Here is a 26,181-nt window from a genome sequence, read left to right as displayed (position 1 = left end):
TTTCAGTTTTTATTTTGTATACATTTCCAAAATTGTCTAACAACCTGTTTTCGCTTTGTAGATTGAGAAAAATAAATATTTAATCGATTTTTGAATGAGGCTGTAACGAAAACAAAATTGGGAAAAGGGAAGGGGTCTGAATACTTTCTGAATGCACTGATAAGACAAATAAAAACGTGTTTAAGTGAAAGCTCTAACTGGTGTCTTCAAGTGGCTACATACCTCTCCAAAGTGTAGACCGTTCCTAAGTCATTTCAATGTACTTTTATGACTCAGAGAAGAGTCTTCAACTATAAGGTGCTTTTTTGAGCTCTGCTAGGTTTGCCGTTGAGGAACTACAGTAAGTTCAGTTGCAGTTGTTTTGTTTGGAACACAGTCCTGCATGCCTGCTATTACCCTATTACTAGTATTGTTTACGCAATCCAAATCGCAATCTGAGTCAGATGGGTATCATTTCAAAGCTTGTTCTGTGGCCAACATGACTAGTTAACTGATAAAATACGGTCTTACACTGTTAGGCTTTCACAAGGCAATTCAGAGAAGCAGAACGTAATTTTGGTGCATATAGAAGAGGGTCATGAATGCATTCAGATGCGTGGTCCTTGGAAAATGTTATTCACAATACAACAAACAGGCTCATTGTGTTCAGGACACCCCAGGGTATGACGCCATGTCATCTTGTAACTGTACATCAAACATAGTGATGATAAACATTAACACTAACATTAGTTTTATGATATGGAAATGTGAAGTGCACATTTGGCCTGCTCGTATGACATCTAAGCAGTATTGATTATAATCCTCTATATCTCATTTTTCAAAATACATAGAGTCCTCATAATTTACAGCCTTTCCCTCACTCAGACAACCAATTTTTGGGGCAATAGTTGCCCATTCAGCGGGAGGGATGGTGGCAACTTCTTGTCGCACGCAGTGCTCAAGTTCAGAACGTCTCTCAGTTAATTCTCATACAGAGCTGTGATGCAGAGACCCTGAACTCTGACCTCGTGTTTATCATGATTCTGTACAGCCACTGCGTTCCAATTTAGGCACTTAGGTCTAAATCAGTCATTTTCAACTTGTGTACGGGTACGAGTGTAAAGGGCTACCTTATAGACGTATTAGACACCAGAGCTGGTCGCAGGGATGGCTAATTCGATCTCCACTGAGTTAAGTAAACCTGCTTTTAGTTTTTTTTTTGCACCTTGCTTGTGTCGTGGTCTCCAGGCTCTCTAAAGTTGGAGGAATTGGTGCCTCTGGGGTAATTTAAAAGGCTGATTTGAGGACCTTTTTCCAGATTTTTTTAAGATCTATTCTATAATTGTGTTTTTCTTTTCGTGTATTGATGTGAATATCGATGTGTATATTGATGTGTTTACAGGGTTCACCTGTGGAAGAGACCTGGGTCTCAGCATGACTCCCTGTCGAAAGAAAAGTTCAATAGAAAATGTCTGCTGTGTTTTTCCATAGCTCAGCCAGTGTAACGTTCTCTGTTCTGCCTTGATTCTATGTGAACTCTCTGAGACAGGTAGATACACTAAAACCCCTGCTGCCATGTGCCGTGGTGTGGATGTGACCAACTGGGTTTGAACCAAGGTCTTCAGCACCTCACAAAAAGTCACGTTTGGGCATTAGCTTGGGGAGATAACAAAAGTCTTCAGGTCTAATCACACATGCGCATGACAGTCACTTATTCAGGACAATAAAACCAGAATAATTTAGAGAAGATGTTTGGTTGTGGATATGTGTGTAGTAAAATATTTTGCGTTTGTAGTGATATTTGATGTGTAATATTTACTTTCCTGCTGTAGCTGATATGAGATTCTAGTTGATTAACAAAAGGAGGTTCCTTCATGGAAACAGATAGTCTATTGCATAATTCTTCACTGTATCACGACTCAGGATATGACCCAGATGCAGACACAGGAGGCGGATGGTTCAGTTCTCAGATAATCTATTCTAACACGGGGAGCAGGCAAAGGGCAGGTCGAGGACAGGCAGAGGTTTGTAACCAGACCAGAGTCCGACAGGTACTGGACGGCAGACAGGGTCAGGGCAGGCAGCAGTTCATAAACCAGTTCAGAATCAGGCAGGTACAGAATGGCAGGCAGAAAGTTTGAACCGGAAAAGTACGAAACAAAGAAACTAGAGTGCAGGGAAAACCCAGGAAACATGCTGGGACGACCTGACAATAGAAGACGAACTGGCAACAGACAAACAGAAAACGCGGGTATAAATACACAGTGGAAAATGGGACACCTGGTGGGGGGGGGGTGGAGACGAGCTCTAGACAGGTGAAACGGATCAGGGTGTGACACAGTGAGAGAAAGAGAAGGGGGTTGGAGAAAGAGAGGAGTTTTTGGAGAGTGAGAAAAAAAGAGGGACTGATAACTACAGGAACAGGTTATTATACCTGTTATAATGACTTTAGAAAACAAGAACATATTGAACAACAGTCAGTCACTGCATCAGTTTTAATATTTATTACAAAACACCTTGAAAAAGTATAAAAGCATTAGAAATAGCAACATAGATACCAACAGTGTTTACAATAAACAGAAACAACAGTGTCTGTAACCGAACATAATGATACATTAATGATATTCATTCAACACATTTGTACGTGCTGTCTCAAATCAAATTGTATTTGTCACATACACATGGTTAGCAGATGTTAATGCGAGTGTAGCGAAATGCTCGTGCTTCTAGTTCCGACAACAACGCAGTAATAACCAACGAGTAATCTAACCTAACAATTCCAGTGTGTAGTGCCTCTGTTGTCTCTAGCACCTCTGTCCATCGTTTCTCTGGTGTCGGAATGAACAAGAATCAGGGCTTCCGGGCCGGTATGTACTTCCAAAAAAAAGTCTAAATGAAAAGTGACATGCAACCCCCCCAAAAAATGTGTTGTCTGAATCTAAGTATTGTTTTTGACCAAGTGTGCATGCGCCAAGTCCACCTCTCATGCACCTTCAATAAAATCACTCATTACTGCCACGCACAGGTCAGCTGATCCAGCTGCAGGAAAGGTCATTGATTGACAACATTGTATGAACGTCATGTCAATCTGTTGTTTCACCCGCGCTACACGGAATGCAATAATATTTCATGCAAGTCAATTAAGTAGACCATATCGGGTATGTTTGATGTACAGTATAACTTTCCCCAGGTCTTTATAGCCTATCGTCTAGTTAGGCCATAACGGCAGTAATGACAATAGTTGCTCAGCGAAACTCAATTTTTTTGGTAAGTACCAAACGTACTTTGTCATTATTAAGCTTGAAAAGCTGGTGAATGGCAAGTTGAATGGCTGCTTCCTAGGCGTAAAGGACAATCGCCATATTCAACATCTCCTGTAAACCCAGATTCTGGTTCAGTGTCTGTAGTGCCTCTGGTGTCTGTAGTGCCTCTGGTGTCTGTAGTTTGTCATCTGGTGTCTGTAGTTGGTAGTGCCTCTGGTACCAGTGCCTCTGGTGTCGGTAGTGCCTCTGGTGTATTGGTCTGGTCTAGGGTTAGTGTAAACTAGCTAGAACACTACAGTACTGGTTAGAACGGACAGGTATTGGCTCTGTGGTCACCCTATGGCAGGGATTGGTGTTGCCCTTCTTTTGCTCTCTTTAGATTGTCCTCGTTTCCCCTGCCCTCTCCTCCTTCTCAGACACCTCTTCTTATCCAATCCGCTGGTTCTGAGAGAAAGAGAATATACATGGATATGTTTAGTACACAGAGGGAGGTATAGAGAGAAAAAGAGAGAGAGGGGAAATGGAGAGAGATGTGATAGATAGAGGGAAAGTGGAGAGAGAGAAACAGCGAGAGACTAGCTGAACAAAGGGATCCGTTGTATCACAAACTGTTGACAATTTTAGGATCTGAAGTGAACCCAGCTAGCACATAACGTTCTGAAATCCATATGTTTCTTTAGGTCTTGGTGAGACTGAGTGCGTCCTTGCATATTGTTATTTTCCATACAAACTTCCCACAACTTTCTGGGAATGGTGCAGGATACTTGCTTGGCTTTGTAACATTCTCAGCACGTTATTTTCTTGGTATTTCATTACTTTAACAGAACATTTCCTAGAAGTTCAAACATGGTTACATTTACAATTTTGGGTAATGTTCTAGGAACGTTCTCCAACTGGTTTGACATAGGGAATGTTCTCAAATAGTTCCGAGAATGTTAAGAGACAACGTGCTTCTGTGGGAATTTCAGTAGTTCAGAATGACGTTTTCTGCAGGGGTTCCTCACTGTTCTATTTAAAGTCATGTTCTCAGAACATTAAAAAAACGTTCCGTAAAAAACACAAGAATGCATTAGTAGCGCGCAAAGAATGTTATTTAAAAACATATCCATTCCGTTCTCAGCGTCAACAAAACTCTGTCAAGTGTTAATAAAAGTCTTATTGAAACATTCAACTAAAATTTTAAGGAAGTTATTCAAAATCCTTCAAATAACCAATAATTTCCGTTCTCAGAATGTTAATAAAACCTCTCAGGAAAACGGCCAGGGAAACATAGTAAAACGTTCTCAGAACCTCCATGCAACCTAAAAATATAAGTTCCCAGAACAGGTTACATTTTCTGTTCCGTTCTCAGAACGTTTCAGTTTTACCGGTCAGGAAATGTACTGTATGGTTTTGTTCACAGAAACAATGGGAAACCAAAACCTTACGTTCCCACAACTTCCAAGGAACCAACTGTGCTAGCTGGGAAGTAAAGTGAAGTAATTAAGGTACTGGATGTTAAAATGTCTCTTACTTCTTCCAGCAGCGCAGCAGTTGTTTTCCCAGTGGTCCCATTGGATTCACACACACAGGCTCACTGGTCCTCTTCATGACCACTCTACAACACAGAGAGAGACACACCGTTAACACACACACAAACACAGGGACACAGACATAATCATTACACACACACACACTGTCATGACACAACACGAGGAGGAAACGCATGCTTTAATCACACGCATACACTCATACCCACTGGGCACAGACATTATTTCAACATCTATTCCACGTTGGTTCAAAGTAATTTCATTGAAATGCCGTGGAAACAATGTTGATTCAACAAGTGTGTGCCTCGTGGGTCGTTACTTTAAATAGCTTTGAGGTTAAAAACCTTTTACGATACTATAGCTTGTCTGTGTGCGTGCACATGTCTGGGTGTGGGCCGTTGTGTGTGGTCGGATACTTACATGATTTGGTCTGTGTTGCAGGTGAGGCCTTTGAGTGTGACTTTGAGGTCAGACAGGGGTCCGCTGACAGTTGTCTTTGTGTCATAACACTCACACCTCCCTGGAACAAACTGCCCCTCACCTTTACCCACTGTAGAGATGGGCACGGAAACAGCAAATGGTGATTCAAGTGAAATTCCTCATGTCATCATGTCACACACAGTTTAACTCTCATTACACCACGTGGGAAAATAATACTCCAGAAAATCAGATTAGAGTTTGAATGCAAACTCAAGTTACTCTAGTTACTATTCAGCCCACAGAGTACCAACCAACAGACAGACTGACTCACAATCACAATGTTGCTTATACAAACTTTAACCCAACCTGTGTGTGTAAGGTCCGCGTGTGTAAGGTTATTACCTGTAAGCAGTAGGCAGTAAAGTGACAGACTCGCCAGCAGGTAGACAGACAGGACAGAGTTCATATTTCAACTGAGAACTGAAGTGAGCAGTAGAGCTGCCTGAGCCTCCTTTATGTGTCCACACACACTCCGCCCCCTAATGGCCTTATCTGGGGTTTCCAAGCATTCACATGCTTACTGGAATTTCCCTTTCTCTCTTTCAGCGAAAGTACTGTATATATGAGTATGTATAAGCTGAAAGATGAAGCCTAAGTGTTGTTGTCCAATAGTTAACTCCAATGAGGAGAGGGGTGGTAGGGTTAGGGGAAAATAGTGAAGGAAAATATTTAAATATATATATTTTTTTTTTAAACATTTTATGGAATCATGTAGTAAGCAAAAAAGAGTTAAACAAATCAAAATATATTTTAGATTTTAGATTCTTCAAAGTAGCCACACTTTGCCTTGATGACAGCGTTGCACACTCTTGGCATTCTCTCAACCAGCTTCACCTGGAATTTTTCCAACAGACTTGAAGGAATTCCCACAAATGTTGAGCACTTGTTGGCTGCTTTTCCTTCACTCATCCCAAACCATCTCAATTGGGTTGAGGTTGGGCGATTGTATTTACACAAGTTCTTGCTCAACTCCGGGACAACCCACCGGCTGATTTTTTTTTTTTTGGCCTGCTGCAGGACTCTAGTGCGATAGGAGAGAGACGGACTGAAACATTCAAACCTCAATACATTTACAAAATGATAGTCTAATAGCTCAGCTAGGTGTGAAAAATCCCCCAATTTGTGTCACAGTTTAGACTACGGATAGATGCTGCGGTCAATCAGAGTTGAGTCATATTGTGAAGTGTAGCCAATAAAGGGCAAACTTGCAATGTACTCGATGCTTAACTAGTCTAAAGTTTTACATTTCTAACTCAATATCACAGACCAGATTTGCTGTAACGAAAAATGTATCAAACCCTACAAATATGTAAATGTATTATAATCCACATAATTCAAACAAAATTGGCTGTAGCGAGAGGAGAGACTGCATGCTAAAGACAATCAGAAAGAATGTGTCTTGAACCCTGCGTTTATAATATAACTTATTTTGAATGAAAGCCAGGAATGAGTGAGTCACAGCCCTATGCTTTTCCTGCTTCTGTTGCCTGTTTGACTGTTTGTTTAATATCCTACTTGATTCTATGATCACCAAGCCTCATGCCACCGCAAAATGTTGGACAAAGCAATTTTGCAAATCCAGCTGTTTTTAAAAACTTTGCTATGCTGTATTAAAAGGCTTTATAATTGTTTTTTCATTAGAACAGACTTACTGGGATTACTTTACACTGTATTGTTTACACTGTTCCAAACTAGCAGATAAATTATATTGTAATCTAACACCACCTGTTTGTCATGCAACAGTATCTCTTGCGGTTTTGACAATGATTTTACATGAGGCCTAATTCACATTATATGCTAAAAATAATTATCCACTAGACTAATAAATAATGAAAATGTTCCTTTCGATTATTTAATTAACCTAAATCATGTTATCCCTTTGGAGCACATGCAAAAGTGATTTGTAGTTGTTGAACAGGAGTGACCAAATGTATTACAATTTAATTTGAATGAACTGAATGATGAGGATGAAGAAGAGGAGGAGAGTTTTTGAATTTAGAACAATAGCGTAAGAATTGCGCACACTCAAAAAAATACACTTTTTTTCTACTTTGTCTGTAACTGGACCGTAAATTTTGACTTATGAAAACTGTTGTAACACTGTAAGGTTTTTATTCTAAGAGAAACCAAAATGCTCTGTTATATTTCATTATAGTCTTAAAATATATGTGTTGACTGAATATACGCAAGTGACGTACGCTAAATTAGCAAGTTGATGCCGAAGCCATAAAGCCTCCGCTAAGCACAAAAAATAAATAAAAAAGTTTCACATATTTTCAAGACCTGATATATTTAATGTGGGAGTTTTATTTATTACGATTACTTGTGGAATGTTACCGAATAGATAACAACAATAGAAAGAATAATCTGGTGGCATTGGTAGAGTGTCAGGCGGAGAATGGAGTGGAAGTGCACTGTACTGTAAGTACACAACAAAGCTGTGGGCCAGGTGTAAATGGTTTAGTAGCCTTTCCAATAAATTGGAATACAAGAGAAGCCATCCACCCTTGATGGGCTATCAACAGAACAATAGACTTTCTGAGTTTAGGGACTTTAAATGTATTAATGGGTGTTTGCAAGGCATGCTACTTCTCCCATCTCTTTGCATAGCCCACCACATGCACTGTTTTCTAACCACAGCTAGATGGATTCATAACAAATTACTATGGAAATAAATATCACTGAATGACAGAAATATTTGAAGTAGGCTAATGCAATTGAAGGCAATTGTTGCTTACTGAAACACCCAGATTCATCCAATTGTTGTACTAGGATTTGAAGCAATAGCCTACCCGCGTGTGGGGGGTAGGCTAACTATTTCAGCACCGTTTTGCTCTGCTTTGAGACCAGCATGTTGACTGGTCTTCATAAATCAAATCAGATTTTATTTTCACTGAATCTCTGTTTGGGTATTGGTTAGCCTACAACTAGGGTATGGAAATGTTAGGATCATTTTGCTCTTCACTCGCAGTCGATTAGGCCTATCTCCAACCGGTCACATTGTAAACCCATTTTTGTTTTCCTTGGAATAGAAACACCATAATATTAAGCATTTTAATGAAGCTACATTTCTAACAGTGTAAACAGCACAACAAATACAATAATAATTTACAAACTAATTATAATTCATCCCATATAGTCTGTTATGACAAGAAAAGGTTTTAACGTCTCAAGTACAGCCAATATTAAAAACAGTCAAATGCATTTGTGAATTCAATCACTTTAGCCGACATGTTTAGGTTTATTAACTGTTTAATTATTCAAGGCTCCCTCTGTTATTTATTTTTATAACTAAAATGCTTGACTGTATTTAAAGACACGGATGACTTGTATGCTGTGTGATGACATGCACAAATGCATGAATGATTGATTGATATCCTGTATATTGAAGTAAGCCTTTATGCCAATAAGTAAGTTATGCTAAAACAGCTACAGTAAGCAGGACTGTTAGGCCTACAGCTCCATGTCATTTCAATAACTTAGCTTCTCAACGATGCATGTGTCTGTGCCTGTGTTTCTTCTCCACATCTTAGCTAATGTTGATTTCATATGTTTTGACCATGACAGTTTACAATCCAGGGTTACAATCCAGGGTTACTCCAAGCCGTTTAGTCACCTCAACTTGCTCAATTTCCACATTATTTAGTTTTGGGAGTATATTTATTTGGGACAAATCATTAGTGAATGATTTGTCCCAAATACAATGCTTTTAGTTTTTGAAATATTTATGTAGATTGATTGAAATATTTATGTATACATATGTATACTATGTAGGCGAATAATTATGACATAACTTTGAAGGTTGTGCAATGTACCAAGAATATTTAGACTTAGGGATGCCACCATTAGATAAAATACCGAACGGTTCCGTATTTCACTGAAATAATAAATGTTTTGTTTTCGAAATGATAGTTTCCAGATTCTACCATATTAATGACGAAAGGCTCGTATTTCTGTGTGTTATTATGTTATAATTTAGTCTATGATTTGATAGAGCTGTCTGACTGCGCGATGGTAGGCAGCAGCAGGCTCATAAGCATTCATTCAAACAGCACTTTTGTGCGTTTTGCCAGCAGCTCTTCGCAAGCACAGCTCTGTTTATGACTTCAAGCCTATCAGCCTAATGGCTGGTGTAACCGATGTGAAATGGCTAGCTAGTTAGCTGGGTGTGCGCTAATAGCGTTTCAAACGTCACTCGCTCTGAGGCTCGGAGTAGTTATTCCCCTTGCCCTGCAAGGGCCACGGCTTTTGTGGAGCGAGGGGTAACGCTGATTCGACTGTGGCTGTTGTCGATGTGTTCCTGGTTCAAGCCCAGGTAGGGGCGAGGAGAGGGACGGAAGCTATACTGTTACACTGGTAATACTATAGTGCCTATAAGAACATCCAATAGTCAAAGATAAATGAAATACAAATGGTATAGAGAGAAATAGTCCAATAATTCCTATAATAACTACAACCTAAAACCTCTAACCTTGGAATATTGAAGTCTCATGTTAAAAGGAACCACCAACTTTCATATGTTCTCATGTTCTGAGCAAGGAACTCAAACGTTAGCTTTTTTACATGGCACATATTGCACTTTTACTTTCTTCTCCAACACTTTGTTTTTGCATTATTTAAACCAAATTGAACACGTTTCATTATTATTTGAGGCTAAATAGATTTTTATTGATGTATTATATTAAGTTAAAATAGGTGTTAATTCAGTATTATTGTAATTGTCATTATTACAAATACATTTTTAAAAATCGGCCGATTAATCGGTATCGGCTTTTTTGGTCCTCCAATAATCGGTATCGGCGTTGAAAAATCATAATCGGTCGACCTCTAATCTTAACTGGAACTGAACATATTTCATGCCGAAGATTGAGGCCAGCTTTTGTATGCTAGCAACATACTGTTTGGAGAGAGAGTGGGGAGGATGAGGTAGTGGAGAGGATGATAAGGGAGTGGGGAGGTGGGTGCATGAGGTTTGGAGTTAATGGAACTGTATTTGATTTGTATGTGAACTGTACGTCCAATTACAAAAATCCTTGTTAAGTAATCATCTCACTTGTGAGCTGGCGGTGAACAATGTGGCCATTGAGGACAGCAGGGTCAATCAGATGGAAAAAGTATAATCTTATGCCTACTTCATGACCACCATTGCGAGGGTCAGGCTCAGAAGCCTTCACCACACCTTCCTCCCCACACAATTCATCCACACTCTCATCCAATTCTACTGAAATACTGCTCACCCCGCTTGCACTTGAGGCTACTCGGCCTCGCACCACCGTCTCCTAAGGTACTCAACTCCGCTTTCTCCTCTCTATCCATCTCCACGCCATACAACCTTCTCTGTCTTTTAGCACTTTCCCTTGCCTCTTTACCTCCACTGTGTGCCCATGCTATTGCTCTTGACTTTGTGGTTTAGCCTCTTCCACGCATCCACATCATGTGGACAGCCGGCCTGCCATCCAAACAATTCCCTCGTGCTCCAGTGGTTCCTTTCTTCGACGTCCTCAACCTACGACTACGTTTCAAAACTAGCTCCCGCGACCACTAATTGGCCACACCTGATCTTTATAAGTGCTTGTTTCCTTTGAAATGGGGTCTGTTTGAATAGACTAAAATGAACAGCTTTGTGTAAGAAAAAAATATGGCATGCTAGCTCCATCCTGGTGGTGCAGTGGATAAATTCCATGGCTAAAAAACAGAAGATCCTAGGTTAGAATCTCATTGATGCTGTCTCACATCGACTTCTTCCGAAGTCGATGCCTCTCCTTGTCCGGGCGGTGCTCGGCGGTCGACGTCACCGGTCTTCTAGCCATCATTGATCCATGTTTCATTTTCCATTGGTTTTGTCTTGTCTTCCTACACACCTGGTTCCAATCCCATTCATTATATGTTGTGTATTTAACCCTCTGTTTCCCCTCATGACACACAATTAAAAAGAAATGTGTTTGCATGACTAATGCCTAAGCAAATTCATTTCCATGTGTCTTATCTGTGCTTGGAAATTAAAACAGCTAAACTAGCAGAGTTAATAAAAGTCTTATTGAAACATTCAGTGAACGTTTTAAGGAAGTTGTTAAAAAAAACATCCAAATAACCTGAACATTTCATTCAAAACATTCACAAGATTTAGAGAATGTTCTCAGAATGTTAATGAATTACCTTAAAATGACCTATAATTTCCATTCTCAGAATGTTAATAAAACCTCCCAGGAAAACATTCAGGGAACCATAGTAAAACGTTCTCAGAAACTCCCTGCAACCTAAAAATGTACGTTCTCAGAACGTTTAAAGTTCCACAACTGTCAAGGAACCAAATGTGCTAGCTGGGCTCTCTTTCTCATGCTCTCGCTCACGCACACGCACACACACACACACACACACACACCATACATGCTTTAGTCCAGACAGGTATTTACATGCAGCTATTCCCTATTTTTTTCCCCATTGAGAGCTAGGTACTTCCCTGGGAAAATAGAAAAATAAGTTCCCACGTTCCATACCATGACCATCTTGAAATGTAGCACGAAAAGTGGAAGGAGTGTTGCCTCCGTTCTCCTGTAATACACTTTTACATTTACATTTACATTTAAGTCATTTAGCAGACGCTCTTATCCAGAGCGACTTACAAATTGGTGCATTCACCTAATGACATCCAGTGGAACAGCCACTTTACAATAGTGCATCTACATCTTTTAAGGGGGGGGGGGGGCAGAAGGATTGCTTTATCCTATCCTAGGTATTCCTTGAAGAGGTGGGGTTTCAGGTGTCTCCGGAAGGTGGTGATTGACTCCGCTGTCCTGGCGTCGTGAGGGAGTTTGTTCCACCATTGGGGTGCCAGAGCAGCGAACAGTTTTGATTGGGCTGAGCGGGAACTGTACTTCCTCAGTGGTAGGGAGGCGAGCAGGCCAGAGGTGGATGAACGCAGTGCCCTTGTTTGGGTGTAGGGCCTGATCAGAGCCTGAAGGTACTGAGGTGCCGTTCCCCTCACAGCTCCGTAGGCAAGCACCATGGTCTTGTAGCGGATGCGAGCTTCAACTGGAAGCCAGTGGAGAGAGCGGAGGAGCGGGGTGACGTGAGAGAACTTGGGAAGGTTGAACACCAGACGGGCTGCGGCGTTCTGGATGAGTTGTAGGGGTTTGATGGCACAGGCAGGGAGCCCAGCCAACAGCGAGTTGCAGTAATCCAGACGGGAGATGACAAGTGCCTGGATTAGGACCTGCGCCGCTTCCTGTGTGAGGCAGGGTCGTACTCTGCGGATGTTGTAGAGCATGAACCTACAGGAACGGGCCACCGCCTTGATGTTAGTTGAGAACGACAGGGTGTTGTCCAGGATCACGCCAAGGTTCTTAGCGCTCTGGGAGGAGGACACAATGGAGTTGTCAACCGTGATGGCGAGATCATGGAACGGGCAGTCCTTCCCCGGGAGGAAGAGCAGCTCCGTCTTGCCGAGGTTCAGCTTGAGGTGGTGATCCGTCATCCACACTGATATGTCTGCCAGACATGCAGAGATGCGATTCGCCACCTGGTCATCAGAAGGGGGAAAGGAGAAGATTAGTTGTGTGTCGTCTGCATAGCAATGATAGGAGAGACCATGTGAGGTTATGACAGAGCCAAGTGACTTGGTGTATAGCGAGAATAGGAGAGGGCCTAGAACAGAGCCCTGGGGGACACCAGTGGTGAGAGCGCGTGGTGAGGAGACAGATTCTCGCCACGCCACCTGGTAGGAGCGACCTGTCAGGTAGGACGCAATCCAAGCGTGGGCCGCGCCGGAGATGCCCAACTCGGAGAGGGTGGAGAGGAGGATCTGATGGTTCACAGTATCGAAGGCAGCCGATAGGTCTAGAAGGATGAGAGCAGAGGAAAGAGAGTTAGCTTTAGCAGTGCGGAGCGCCTCCGTGATACAGAGAAGAGCAGTCTCAGTTGAGTGACTAGTCTTGAAACCTGACTGATTTGGATCAAGAAGGTCATTCTGAGAGAGATAGCAGGAGAGCTGGCCAAGGACGGCACGTTCAAGAGTTTTGGAGAGAAAAGAAAGAAGGGATACTGGTCTGTAGTTGTTGACATCGGAGGGATCGAGTGTAGGTTTTTTCAGAAGGGGTGCAACTCTCGCTCTCTTGAAGACGGAAGGGACGTAGCCAGCGGTCAGGGATGAGTTGATGAGCGAGGTGAGGTAAGGGAGAAGGTCTCCGGAAATGGTCTGGAGAAGAGAGGAGGGGATAGGGTCAAGCGGGCAGGTTGTTGGGCGGCCGGCCGTCACAAGACGCGAGATTTCATCTGGAGAGAGGGGAGAGAAAGAGGTCAAAGCACAGGGTAGGGCAGTGTGAGCAGAACCAGCGGTGTCGTTTGACTTAGCAAACGAGGATCGGATGTCGTCGACCTTCTTTTCAAAATGGTTGACGAAGTCGTCTGCAGAGAGGGAGGAGGGGGGGGGGAGGGGGAGGAGGATTCAGGAGGGAGGAGAAGGTGGCAAAGAGCTTCCTAGGGTTAGAGGCAGATGCTTGGAATTTAGAGTGGTAGAAAGTGGCTTTAGCAGCAGAGACAGAAGAGGAAAATGTAGAGAGGAGGGAGTGAAAGGATGCCAGGTCCGCAGGGAGGCGGGTTTTCCTCCATTTCCGCTCGGCTGCCCGGAGCCCTGTTCTGTGAGCTCGCAATGAGTCGTCGAGCCACGGAGCGGGAGGGGAGGACCGAGCCGGCCTGGAGGATAGGGGACATAGAGAGTCAAAGGATGCAGAAAGGGAGGAGAGGAGGGTTGAGGAGGCAGAATCAGGAGATAGGTTGGAGAAGGTTTGGGCAGAGGGAAGAGATGATAGGATGGAAGAGGAGAGAGTAGCGGGGGAGAGAGAGCGAAGGTTGGGACGGCGCGATACCATCCGAGTAGGGGCAGTGTGGGAAGTGTTGGACGAGAGCGAGAGGGAAAAGGATACAAGGTAGTGGTCGGAGACTTGGAGGGGAGTTGCAATGAGGTTAGTGGAAGAACAGCATCTAGTAAAGATGAGGTCAAGCGTATTGCCTGCCTTGTGAGTAGGGGGGGAAGGTGAGAGGGTGAGGTCAAAAGAGGAGAGGAGTGGAAAGAAGGAGGCAGAGAGGAATGAGTCAAAGGTAGACATGGGGAGGTTAAAGTCACCCAGAACTGTGAGAGGTGAGCCGTCCTCAGGAAAGGAGCTTATCAAGGCATCAAGCTCATTGATGAACTCTCCAAGGGAACCTGGAGGGCGATAAATGATAAGGATGTTAAGCTTGAAAGGGCTGGTAACTGTGACAGCATGGAATTCAAAGGAGGCGATAGACAGATGGGTAAGGGGAGAAAGAGAGAATGACCACTTGGGAGAGATGAGGATCCCGGTGCCACCACCCCGCTGACCAGAAGCTCTCGGGGTGTGCGAGAACACGTGGGCAGACGAAGAGAGAGCAGTAGGAGTAGCAGTGTTATCTGTGGTGAGCCATGTTTCCGTCAGTGCCAAGAAGTCGAGGGACTGGAGGGAGGCATAGGCTGAGATGAGCTCTGCCTTGTTGGCCGCGGCTCGGCAGTTCCAGAGGCTACCGGAGACCTGGAACTCCACGTGGGTCGTGCGGGCTGGGACCACCAGGTTAGGGTGGGCGCGGCCACGCGGTGTGAGGCGTTTGTATGGTCTGTGCAGAGAGGAGAGAACAGGGATAGACAGACACATATTTGACAGGCTACAGAAGAGGCTACGCTAAAGCAAAGGAGATTAGAATGACAAGTGGGCTACACGTCTCGAATGTTCAGAAAGTTAAGCTTACGTAGCAAAAAATCAATAAAATTACAAATCTTATTGACTAAAATGATATAGTACTGCTGGCTGGTGAAGTAGCCTGGCTAGCAGTAGCTGCGTTGTTGAAAGTGAAGCTGGCTAGGTGACCTCGACAGTTTCTCTAAATTTCTCTAAACTACACAATTATCATGGATACAAGGACAGCAAAGACAACTAGCTAACACTACGCTAATCAAGTCGTTCCGTTGTAATGTAAGTTTCTACAGTGCTGCTATTCGGTAGAAGTTGGCTAGCTAGCAGTGTTAGCTAGCAGTGTTGGCTAGGTAGGAGGACAGCAGCGCGGCAGGCGAAACTAGCTGGCTAGCTAACCGATAATTACTCAAAGTTACACAATTATCTTAGATACAAAGCTAGCAAAGAAAACTATGTAGCTAGCTAACACTACACAAAACAAGTCGTTCCGTTGTATTGTAATCGTTTCTACAATGCTCTTCGGTGGCAAGCTGGCTAGCTAGCAGTGATGGCTACGTTGCGTTAATTTCGAACGAAAATAGCTCGCTAGCGAACCTCAATAACGACGCAATTATGTTTGATAAAAGACGGCTATGTAGCTAGCTAAGATCAAACAAATCAAACCGTTGTACTGTAATGAAAATGAAAATCAGACCGTTGTACTATAATGAAATGTAATGAAAAGTTATACTACTATTCGGTAGACGGTGGACGTTTGCTAGCTGCTGGGCAGATAGCAGTGGACAACGAGACGACGAAATACGATAATTACGCAGTTATCTTTGATACACAGACGGCTATGTAGCTAGTTAAGAAGAAATTGCTAAGGTTGGACAAATTAAATCGTTGTACTATAATGAAATGTAATGAAAAGTTATAAAAGTTATACTACCTGCAGAGCGAATGCAGAGCGAATGCAAATGCGACCGCTCGCCCCAAACCGGATGTCAGTCTGTAGATTGTTCAGATGAAAGTGTTAGTGTAATTCATATTCAACACGTTACTACTGTATGTGCTCTGTATGTGCTCTGAAATTGAGTCGACGTTTATGAAAATGTTAGTCACTACATTCATGTTGTTACCGTGTGTATATTGTACAGCGTGTATACGTTTCCCCCTACACCATCTCCATAGAACAGAAGGCTCTGGTTACGTCCCAAATTAGAATTATTGTGTTGTTTTGTTAACATAAATCTCTCTCTCTCTCTTTCTCTCTCTTTCTCTCTCTTTCTCTCTCTCTCTCTCTCTCATACAGCTAGGAGAGAGAGAATCTCAGAATGGCTGACTATGTGAAGCTGGATGAGGAGAAGTTTATCCCAAAGTGAGTCCTGCTGTGTGTCGGTTCTGCATATGGCCTCAGATTACGTAGGACCACATATATGTAGTCCTGTGTAATCTATTTTTTTTTTAATGAACTGTAACGTATACAGAGCTTCTTACTTATCCAATGTTAATTTACCAGGAGTGGAATGCATTAATACCTACATTAACCCTGTCGGTCTCTCTGGTGTGTTGATATTCAGGTCAGACATCTTGTCTCTGCTCAGGACCTACAACTGTTATCATGAGGGGAAGAGCTTCCAACTCAGACACAGAGAGGTAGGAGCCCTTCATATACTGGCCTGGCACATTAAATGACTCTGTCCATCAGTCACCTGTAGTAGTGGGAACTTTTTCGCTTTTATCTGGAGTAGTTTACTCACCGTGCTGTAGCTAATCAGCATGTCTCATCTACACTCCCATGCTGATAAGGACTGACTAAAGGCAAAAAAATAAAATACTTTGTTCAGTTCATGTGTTGTGGTGAATAGGTTTCTAACTATTGCATTGTAAATCAGTAGAGCTGTCTGTGTGTGTGTGTGTGTGTGTGTGTGTTAGTATGGGGTTTCAGGTATAACAACGTCTTAAAGGGGTCATATGAAGACATCTAACTGAACTGGAACCAGTTTACCTATTGCTTCTCCACATACACACACACACACACACACACACACACACACACACACACACACACACACACACACACACACACACACACACACACTGACAGCTCTACTGATTTACAATGCACTGGTTAGAAACCTATTCACCACAACTTTGCAGTACACATGAACAAAGACATTTTTATTTTACAAATTACGTCTTGATGAGGTGCTTAGCCTTTTCTCAATAGGGGGTGCTGTTTGCACTTTGTAAAAATTTTGTTCCCAAATTAAACTGCCTCGTACTCAATTCTTGCTCGTACAATATGCATATTATTATTACTATTGGATAGAAAACACTCTCTAGTTTCTAAAACCGTTTGAATTATATCTGTGAGTAAAACAGAACTCGAGTTGGAGCAATTTTCTTATGAGGAAGTGAGAAATCTGAAATATGCCAGGCTGTTCTGAGGTCAGTTTATTAATGTGCATGTCTTCTATTGGTTGAGATGCACTGCATACGCCTTCCCCTGGATGTCAGCAAATAGTGAGAATTGGAATGGTTTTGCTAGGCAGATCTGAGGCCATATAAAGGGTTTGGGAACGTGGGGTCCACTCTTTTCAACATTCGCCATGACGCAAGACAGACCTCAGGATGGCGTTCTAGAAAGCTCCCGTTATAGCCCTTAGATATATCCCGCTCTGATTTTATTCGATATAGATGTTAAAGACATCATAATGTAGTTATTTTAAACCGAGTTATATCAGTTTATATCAGTATATTGCGATTTTCGTATATTTATTTGTGCTGCGTTCTAGTGAGTTGGGCACGTCTGGGCCACATGGCTAATGTTTACTGCTAATTCCAAAGTTGAAGGCGACAATCTACAACCGAGCAACGATTCTTTTGGACAAAGGACAACTTGCCCAAGATTCTGATGGGAGCTCATCAAAAAGTAAGAACTATTTATGATGTTAATTCGTTGTTCTGTTGAAAAATGTAAAACTCATATTCTGCCATTCATTTCGGTGCGGTCTCGCTTTAACGCACGCTGTATGTCGTAGTAATGTTAATTTTAAAAATCTAACACAGCGGTTGCATTAAGAACTAATGTATCTTTCATTTGCTGTCCAACCTGTATTTTTTAGTCAAGTTTATGATTAGTTACTGATTAGATTAGGTGCCTCTCCCAAGATTTCTCCCGACATATTGTTGGCAGCTTGGCTACTATTCTCATCGTATAACCACGATTTGTGCCGCTAAATATGCACATTTTCGAACAAACTCTATATGTATTGTGTAATATGATGTTATAGAACTGTCATCTGAAGAAGTTTGAGAAGGTTAGTGAAAAAATGTATATCTTTTGCTGGTTTATTCGTTATCGCTATTGTTGGCTTGAATCAATGCTGTTGTGTGGTTGGCTATTGTAGTAAGCTAATATAATGCTATATTGTGTTTTCGCTGTAAAACACTTAAAAAATCCGAAATATTGGCTGGATTCACAAGATCTTTGTCTTTCATTTGCTGTACGCTGTGTATTTTTCATAAATGTTTTATGGTGAGTATTTAGGTAATTCACGTTGGTCTCTGTAGTTATTCTAGTTGCTTTGGTGAGAGTTGTGATGGTGGCTGCAATGGTAAACTATGATTTATACCTGAAATATGCACTTTTTTTATTTACTTATTTTTATTTATTTATTTATTGTCATTTTTTAGCAGAAGCTCTTTTCTAGAGTGACTTACAGTAGAGTGCATACATTTTATTACATTTACATACTTAGACAAGGATATCCCTACCGGCCAAACCCTCCCTAACCCGGACGACGCTATGCCAATTGTGCGTCGCCCCTCGGACCTCCCGGTTGCGGCCGGCTGCGACAGAGCCTGGGCGTGAACCCAGAGACTCTGGTGGCGCAGCTAGCACTGCGATGCAGTGCCCTAGACCACTGCGCCACCCGGGAGGCTGTTTCTAACAAAACATATGCTATACAATAAATATGTTATCAGACTGTCATCTGATGAAGTTGTTTCTTGGTTAGTGACTATTTATATCTTTATTTGGTCGAAATTGTGATAGCTACCTATGCAGGAAAAAAATGGTGGGGAAAAAAAGTTGTGTCTTTTGCTATCGTGGTTAGCTAATAGATATACATATTGTGTCTTCCCTGTAAAACATTTTAAAAATCAGAAATGATGGCTGGATTCACAAGATGTGTATCTTTCCTCTGGTGTCTTGGACTTGTGATTTAATGATATTTAGATGCTAGTATTTACTTGTGACGCTATGCTAGGCTATGCTAGTCAGCTTTTTTACTGATGGAGGTGCTCCCGGATCCGGGATTGTGTGCAAGTAGAAGTTAGCAAAGCAGTTCTACTGTAAATGCTTGTGCTTTTATGTTGTAGCCAACTGATGCAGTGAAGCTATGTGCCAAAGTAATGTTTATTTATCATGTATGTAGTGTGAGAAGTGACGGGAGGAAGTTCCTGTGAATTAATAGATCAATGGATGGATGAGCCATGAGTGTCTCTGATTCAGAGGGTTTGGGTTAAATGTGAAAGACAGATTTTGGTTGAATGCGTTCAGTTTTGCAACTGACTAGGTACAGTGGTCCTTCCTTTAATAGTTACGAGCTTATGCCGTGACCGTTAGTGATAGATGGTGGCATTCTGCCATTGTACGACACGATCACAAGGGGGAGTTAGAACGCTGATCTATGGGTAGTCTAAACTGTGGCACAAATTGACTATCTTTTCGTAAATTAATGGAGACGTTTTCAGTCTGAGAGTCTCTCTTCTCTGGCACTAGAGTCCTGCATCAAGCAACAACAAACAAAAAATGTCGGTGGTCCTGGAGTTAAGAGAGAAATTGGGTAAATACAATGGGGGATTGACACTTGACATATGGACTGACAATTTTCTAAAAATAGCCACGGTGGGCCTTTGGTTTCTCCCCCTCTAAAAACAGAAATAATTCTAGATAACAAACTGACTTTATTTACAAATTAGTAAGAATGTCTCACCGCATGTTCAAGAATGGCCTTTTTCCTTTTATTCATATTACAACCGCTCACTTTCAGTTATTTGAAAATGAAATAATCTCCAAAATATTGTTATTTTTAAACAAGCCATAGAAAGTTGATTGCAATTTCAGTTTAATCCACTAGAAAAGTCAAAACAAATAATACCTCAAATATTGTGGTTAAACTCAAATATAGTAATTGATAAAATAATCTTTCTCAATTGGAACCTTTATCAAGTGGAAGGGGGAAAAGTAAGGAACTTGTCTGTCGGCCCTGCATTAAAGACCAAAATTGGTTAAAGAAAATTGTGATAAATAAAAATATATACCAGTTTCATTTAAGGACCAACAAATTGACAGCTGTGCCATATAGATTGCAAAATAGTTGGGAAGAGATTTTCGATGTCCCAATTCCATGGCACCTGGTATATGAATTGGCACGCAATTTCAGTTTATTATAACCTACTGCAGACCTAAAACTTATAGGTTTAACCTTCTGAAATAATTATTATATTGGGTTCCGAGAGCAGATCTGTTATCCAACGATTATTATTATTAACCCTGCATTATAGTTATATAAAAGACCCTTAGATATTCTGTGTTTATATTTATTTAACCTTCTGAATGAATGGTTATATTGAAGATTCTTAATGAGTTCCCGAGAGCTTATCTGTTATCCAACTATTATTATTATTAACCCAGCATTATAATATGAGTAGGCCTAACAAACAGCAAAAGCACTAGCCTATGTCAATTTACTATCCCTCATGAAAAAAATGTACCTGTTCTGTGCGAGAAATAAATATTACAAACATAGTCTGGGACAGTTGTGGGATGCAATAGATCCCAAATTAATAAAACCAATAGCATAATTTTATGCACTGTGGCTGACGCAACAGATCAGAACGTTTAGCTTAAAATGTTGATAAACTATTATGCTATTTCTTCACATTATAAGCGCAGCAATGTGCACATGGTAGTAGGCTTTAAGCGCAAATGTTCCATTAACGGAAAACACCATTATCAAAAGTGACCGCAAATGCAATTATGCATGTAATGCTTTTATTATAAAGGTGCATTTTTATGGTTGAAAGGATCTTCCCCAAACTTGAAACTCACGCGCTGCTTATATATGCCAGTTAGGCTCTACACCCCTTGTAAAGCAGATTAATGTGCTTCATTTTAAGAAGTTATTTGGCCACTTTAGTTGTGATGCAAACCTTATCAAAACATATAGGCCTATGTGCTAGGCTACATGATGTGTGCGACTATGATTCGAACAAGTCGCATTGATTCTTATGCTGGGCATCATTCACAAGTGTTAATATATAACAAGTGATAAGCTAATATTGTCACCCATCAGACTATTCTTGATTCAATGTTGTCTTTACATATACTAAATAATATATGTGTGACATTTGTTTTGATTTAGAATGGACCATTATTATGCACCTGTATCGAAACAGGGACAGCGGGAAAATATACATGTCATCTTTGCATTTAAATCGCGAATGGAGGACATTTTCCCTGTGTTTTTTTTTCATGACAGCCATGTAGGCTATACTCCTGTTGTAAATATAAGCAATGCACTTAATATTAGAAAAGTTGAGAATTAAATATAGTAGGCCTAGCTGATGGGATCCTCCTCTTTTTATTAGCGGCCATCACTCGGTTTTCTCCCGCAATTGCATAGCCTATAGAAATAATGCACAACATGAGCTCATAGGCTCTCATGAAGTGTTTAATTAGATTTTTGAATAGATTTGCATTGATGTCAGAGTGATTAGATGGACAATAGAGTGCTGAGTACCAGGCAATTGGCAATTTTGGTAGGCAACTAATGACCAGTAGCAGCATCAGAGCTTTGAGAAGCCTAATTCCCGTGACTAAATGGTCATGTGGAATTCGACTGCCTTCATGACTCATGACCGCCGGTGTGGCGGTAATACGGTCACCCCAACAGCCCTATTCAGGACTAGTTTATTACTGGTTGCTTAATCCAAAACAAACTGCAACTCTTTTTTAAGGGTTTCAGTGACTTCTTTAGCTCTGGTGGCTGATGCGTATATGGTTGAATCATCAGCATACATGGACACACACGCTTTGTTTAATACCAGTGGCAGGTCATTGGGAAAAACAGAAAAGGGTAGAGAGCCTAGAGACCTCCCCTGCTGTACACCACACTTTACATGTTTGACATTAGATAAGCTTCCATTAACCTTTTCACACATACCAACAAACGGGTGTGATCATTCTACAGTGATCCATGCAGCGCTTAAACCCGTGTGATTAGAATGCTTATTTAGAATGTCCAGTTTTGATTGACGCAACAGTCAGTATTTGAGCTAGCCACACTGTTTTTTCACAGAAACATTTTGCTCAAACACAGTCCTTACAAAGTTATGTCCTGAATGTGACCGGTTTATTTTGGGATGCAATGTTCACACATTCACAGAAGAAGTGACAGCATACACAATCATCCAAACTGGGAAATGTAGGCTATATTAATCCTAGTGCTAACTGAGGAAAGATTGACATAACACAAACGGTCATATTTAGATAACTATTGGCTGTCAGAAACCAAAATATGAATTAGCTAATAGCAATTACTATTTATAATTAATCACATCACGAGCAAGCTCACCATTGATCAAAATATTGTGTAAAACATTTTCTAGAAATTGAAAGTAATCTGCCGTGTTTGTTTTTTCTCATCAACCAAAGATAATAAGAGGAGACAAGATTAGTTTGGTCTGTTTGCAGTATGTTGAAGGGGGTCTGTCATCAATGATCATTCACTTCCCTTCATTCACTTATAGAAGTTTACCCTTCACCTCATTATACCATCTTTGGTCTGAAAGACGTTTACATGACAACCAGAATGCATTGTATAATGTCTACAAACATGGCACCACACGTAGTTGGCAAATAGCTTAGCATTAGCTCATTATAATCAGTAGAACCTTCAAAAAAGTATTTTACACACATCATAGGTGTCCATTACAATCTGTGCAGTAATCGGAAAGCATTATTTGTCACCAGTACTTGAAAACATGTGAATAAAACTGTAAATACATTATTCTCATACATACATACAGTGGAAAGAAAAAGTATGTGAACCCTTTCGAAACTGGTCATAAAATTTGTCACAACAATAGACAAACACAGTCTGCTTAAACTAATAACACACAAACAATTATACGTTTTCATGTCTTTATTGAACGCACCGTGTAAACATTCAAAGTGCAGGGTGGGAAAAGTATGTGAACCCTTGGATTTAATAACTGGTTGATCCTCCTTTGGCAGCAATAACCTGACCAAACATTTTCTGTAGTTGCAGATCAAATCTGCACAATGGTCAGGAGGAATGATGGACCATTCCTCTTTACAAAACTGTTTCAGTTCAGCAATATTCTTGGGATATCTGGTGTGAACCGCTCTCTTGAGGTCATCCCACAGCATCTCAATCGGGTTGAGATCATGACTCTGACTGGGCCACTTCTGTTGAAGCCATTCTGTTGTTGATTTACTTCTGTGATTTGGGTCGTTGTCCTATTGCATTACTCAACTTCCGCTGAGCTTCAATTGGCATAATTTTGTGTTGATGTTGTGGCGATACTTATCCACTATTGTTCAGTGGGAAAAAATACATACTCACAACAGTTTTACTGCGGGGGTTTCTGTTCCAGGAAAGCTGATACACTGTGGTCTGTACCGTGCTGGGTAACACAGCCTGGGAGAGATGATATCAAACACATAATAGGACTTGAAGCACACATCCAGTGCCCCAAGCAATGTACCTTGCTCCAATGCCTGTCCACTGATGACTATAAACACCCGTGAGTAGTCCCCAGGAGCCAACACAAATGGGTAGGGTCTGGTCACCTTCACCTGGCGCAGGTACTTAACCATGTTGGTCCCAACCTGTTAGATATAAATCATTCGATTTTAGAATATGAGGACATGCAAAGGATGGAGTCATACTGACAATGCCATCACACACAATTTATTTTGTATACTATATAGCCATTTACACATCTATATAAATACCCAATCCCTATTTGATGCCTACATTTTCCAGGAATTTGGGGCTGAGGTTCATTTAATGTCTTGTTGTGTGCAGTTATGCATAACAGATTTTGGAATGCTGTTCCTTTTATTCAAAGTTTGCAAATCATTTAATTTCGCCATCAATCTCCCTATGCCTATCCCCTATTTAAACTTACAAGTCAATGAAGGACTTTCTGGTCTCTTCGAAGCTGGATCAGAATGTCTTCCTTCCAATCTTGTAGACTAGTGTTGGGAGGACCACTGGCAGACGTTTTAAAGTGATGTCACTTTAAAAAATAAATTTGAGAGAACCAGTCGAACCCTGTCTTACAATGTATGAGCGAATGTTGCATTAACAAACAGCGTCCTTTCCAGACCAGTGTGGTCACAGCTCTCCCTGCTCTGTGAGTCACGTGGGTCATGTCAGCCAGGCTAGTTAATCACAGCAAACAGAATCAAATTGAAGTCGTATGTTTTTGTAAAACAAAAATACCATGCCTGAAGTATCCAGCAGATGTGGATACTCTCTGACTATCTTCACTGTCTTGGTCCTTCATGTTTTCCGCAACATGGTTTGCCGGACAGATTTTGTTCTGTCATCTGGGCTGCCTTCTCACATTTGACTCTGTTGAGCACAAAGTATTCAATGAATGAATTTCAAAACACACAACACATCTTTTAACATGTACCTGGCAAGACCCGGCTACTGCTCAAGCTTGGTGTGTCCCGGTCCTATGTATTCATGTGTGTGTCCCGAGGACCTCCCCTCATATATAAAAAAGGTGGCGTTTACAGAATACTCCCTGCGTGTATGTCTTTTATGTACTTCTTTAACTTCAGGCTATAGTCGAGTCACAGATGGACAAAGAGACAGATATTTCACTGGATGTATAAATATGACGCATCCGCTTGGCGTTTCAACTCACTACCAAATATGGTAGTGAGAGGAAGCTCACTGGCAGGCAGTGGGAGAAGATGGTACGAGATGGATTTTGGTCTACATTATGCAAATTTTCTTATCAATGAAACATTTTCTCTCAATACAGTTTTCTGTTCCACAAAACTAGAATCTGTTATGAACAGTGGACTAAGTTTTGTAGACTTTAGCCTTTGCCAAAGTTGTTAAAAATTGCGTTGTTTAGGAGTGCAAAGTCGAATTGAGTTATTGCACACGCGCATTTCACAGAGTTAAGGTTCCCTAACAGAAATATGCAGATACAGTTGAAGTCGGAAGTTTAAATACACTTAGGTTGGAATCATTAACTTCTGTAGCGTAGGGGGCAGTATTTTCACGTCCGGTTGAAAAGCATGTCCAGAGTAAACAGCCTGCTACAAAGCCATACAAGCTAGAATATGCATATTATTAGTATATTTGGATAGAAAACACTCTGAAGTTTCTAAAACCGTTTGAATGATGTCTGTGAGTATAACAGAACCCATATGGCAGGCAAAAACCTGAGAAAAAATCCAACCAGATAGTGGGAAATCTGAGGTTGGTCGATTTTCAACTCCGCTCCTATTGAAGATACAGTGGGATATTGGTAATGTTGCACTTCCTGAGGCTTCCACTAGATGTCAACAGTCTTTAGAACCTTGTCTGATGCTTCTACTGTGAAGTGGGGCCGAAGGAGAGGCGAATGAGTAAGGTCTATCATGACCTGAACATGCCCTGACCATGCGCGTTCACGTGAGCGCGAGCTCTGTTCCATCGCACTTCTGAAGACAAAGGAATACTCCGGTTGGCACATTATTGAAGAATTATGCTAAAAACATCCTAAAGATTGATTCAATACTTCGTTTGTCATGTTTTTACCGACTGTAATATAACTTTTTTAACTTTGTCTGTACTTTCCGCTGGACTTGCCCACGCGTCGTGAGTTTGGAAAGTGTACTGAACGCTAGAACAACAACAAGGAGGAATTTGGACATAAATGATGGACATTATCAAACAAAACAAACATTTATTGTGGAACTGGGATTCCTGGGAATGCATTCTGATGAAAATCATCAAAGGTAAGTGAATGTTTATCATGTTATTTCTGATTATTTCTGTTGACTGCATAATATGGCGGATATTGATTGGGCTCTGAGCGCCGACTCAGATTATTGCATGGTTTGCTTTTTCCGTAAAGAGTTTTTGAAATCTGACCCAGCGGTTGCAATAAGGAGAAGTGCATCTAAAGTTCCATGCA

General features: G+C 41.3%; 1 protein-coding gene across 1 annotated transcript in view; it reads left to right on the top strand.

Moving 5' to 3' along the window:
- rassf4a (Ras association domain family member 4a) overlaps nt 1–26,181 on the top strand; it is a 90,767-nt gene that overhangs the window by 22,704 nt on the left and 41,882 nt on the right. The window contains exons 2-3 of the mRNA XM_055901805.1: nt 16,250–16,315; nt 16,518–16,593. Coding sequence (XP_055757780.1) covers nt 16,272–16,315; nt 16,518–16,593 — 120 coding nt within the window. The 5' untranslated portion in view covers nt 16,250–16,271. The remainder of the gene's footprint in view (nt 1–16,249; nt 16,316–16,517; nt 16,594–26,181) is intronic.

This window comes from Salvelinus fontinalis, chromosome 37, assembly GCF_029448725.1.
Source record: "Salvelinus fontinalis isolate EN_2023a chromosome 37, ASM2944872v1, whole genome shotgun sequence".
Classification (NCBI taxonomy): domain Eukaryota; kingdom Metazoa; phylum Chordata; class Actinopteri; order Salmoniformes; family Salmonidae; genus Salvelinus; species Salvelinus fontinalis.
The sequence above is the reverse complement of the archived record's forward strand: the minus strand, read 5'-3'. Positions and strand labels throughout refer to the sequence as shown.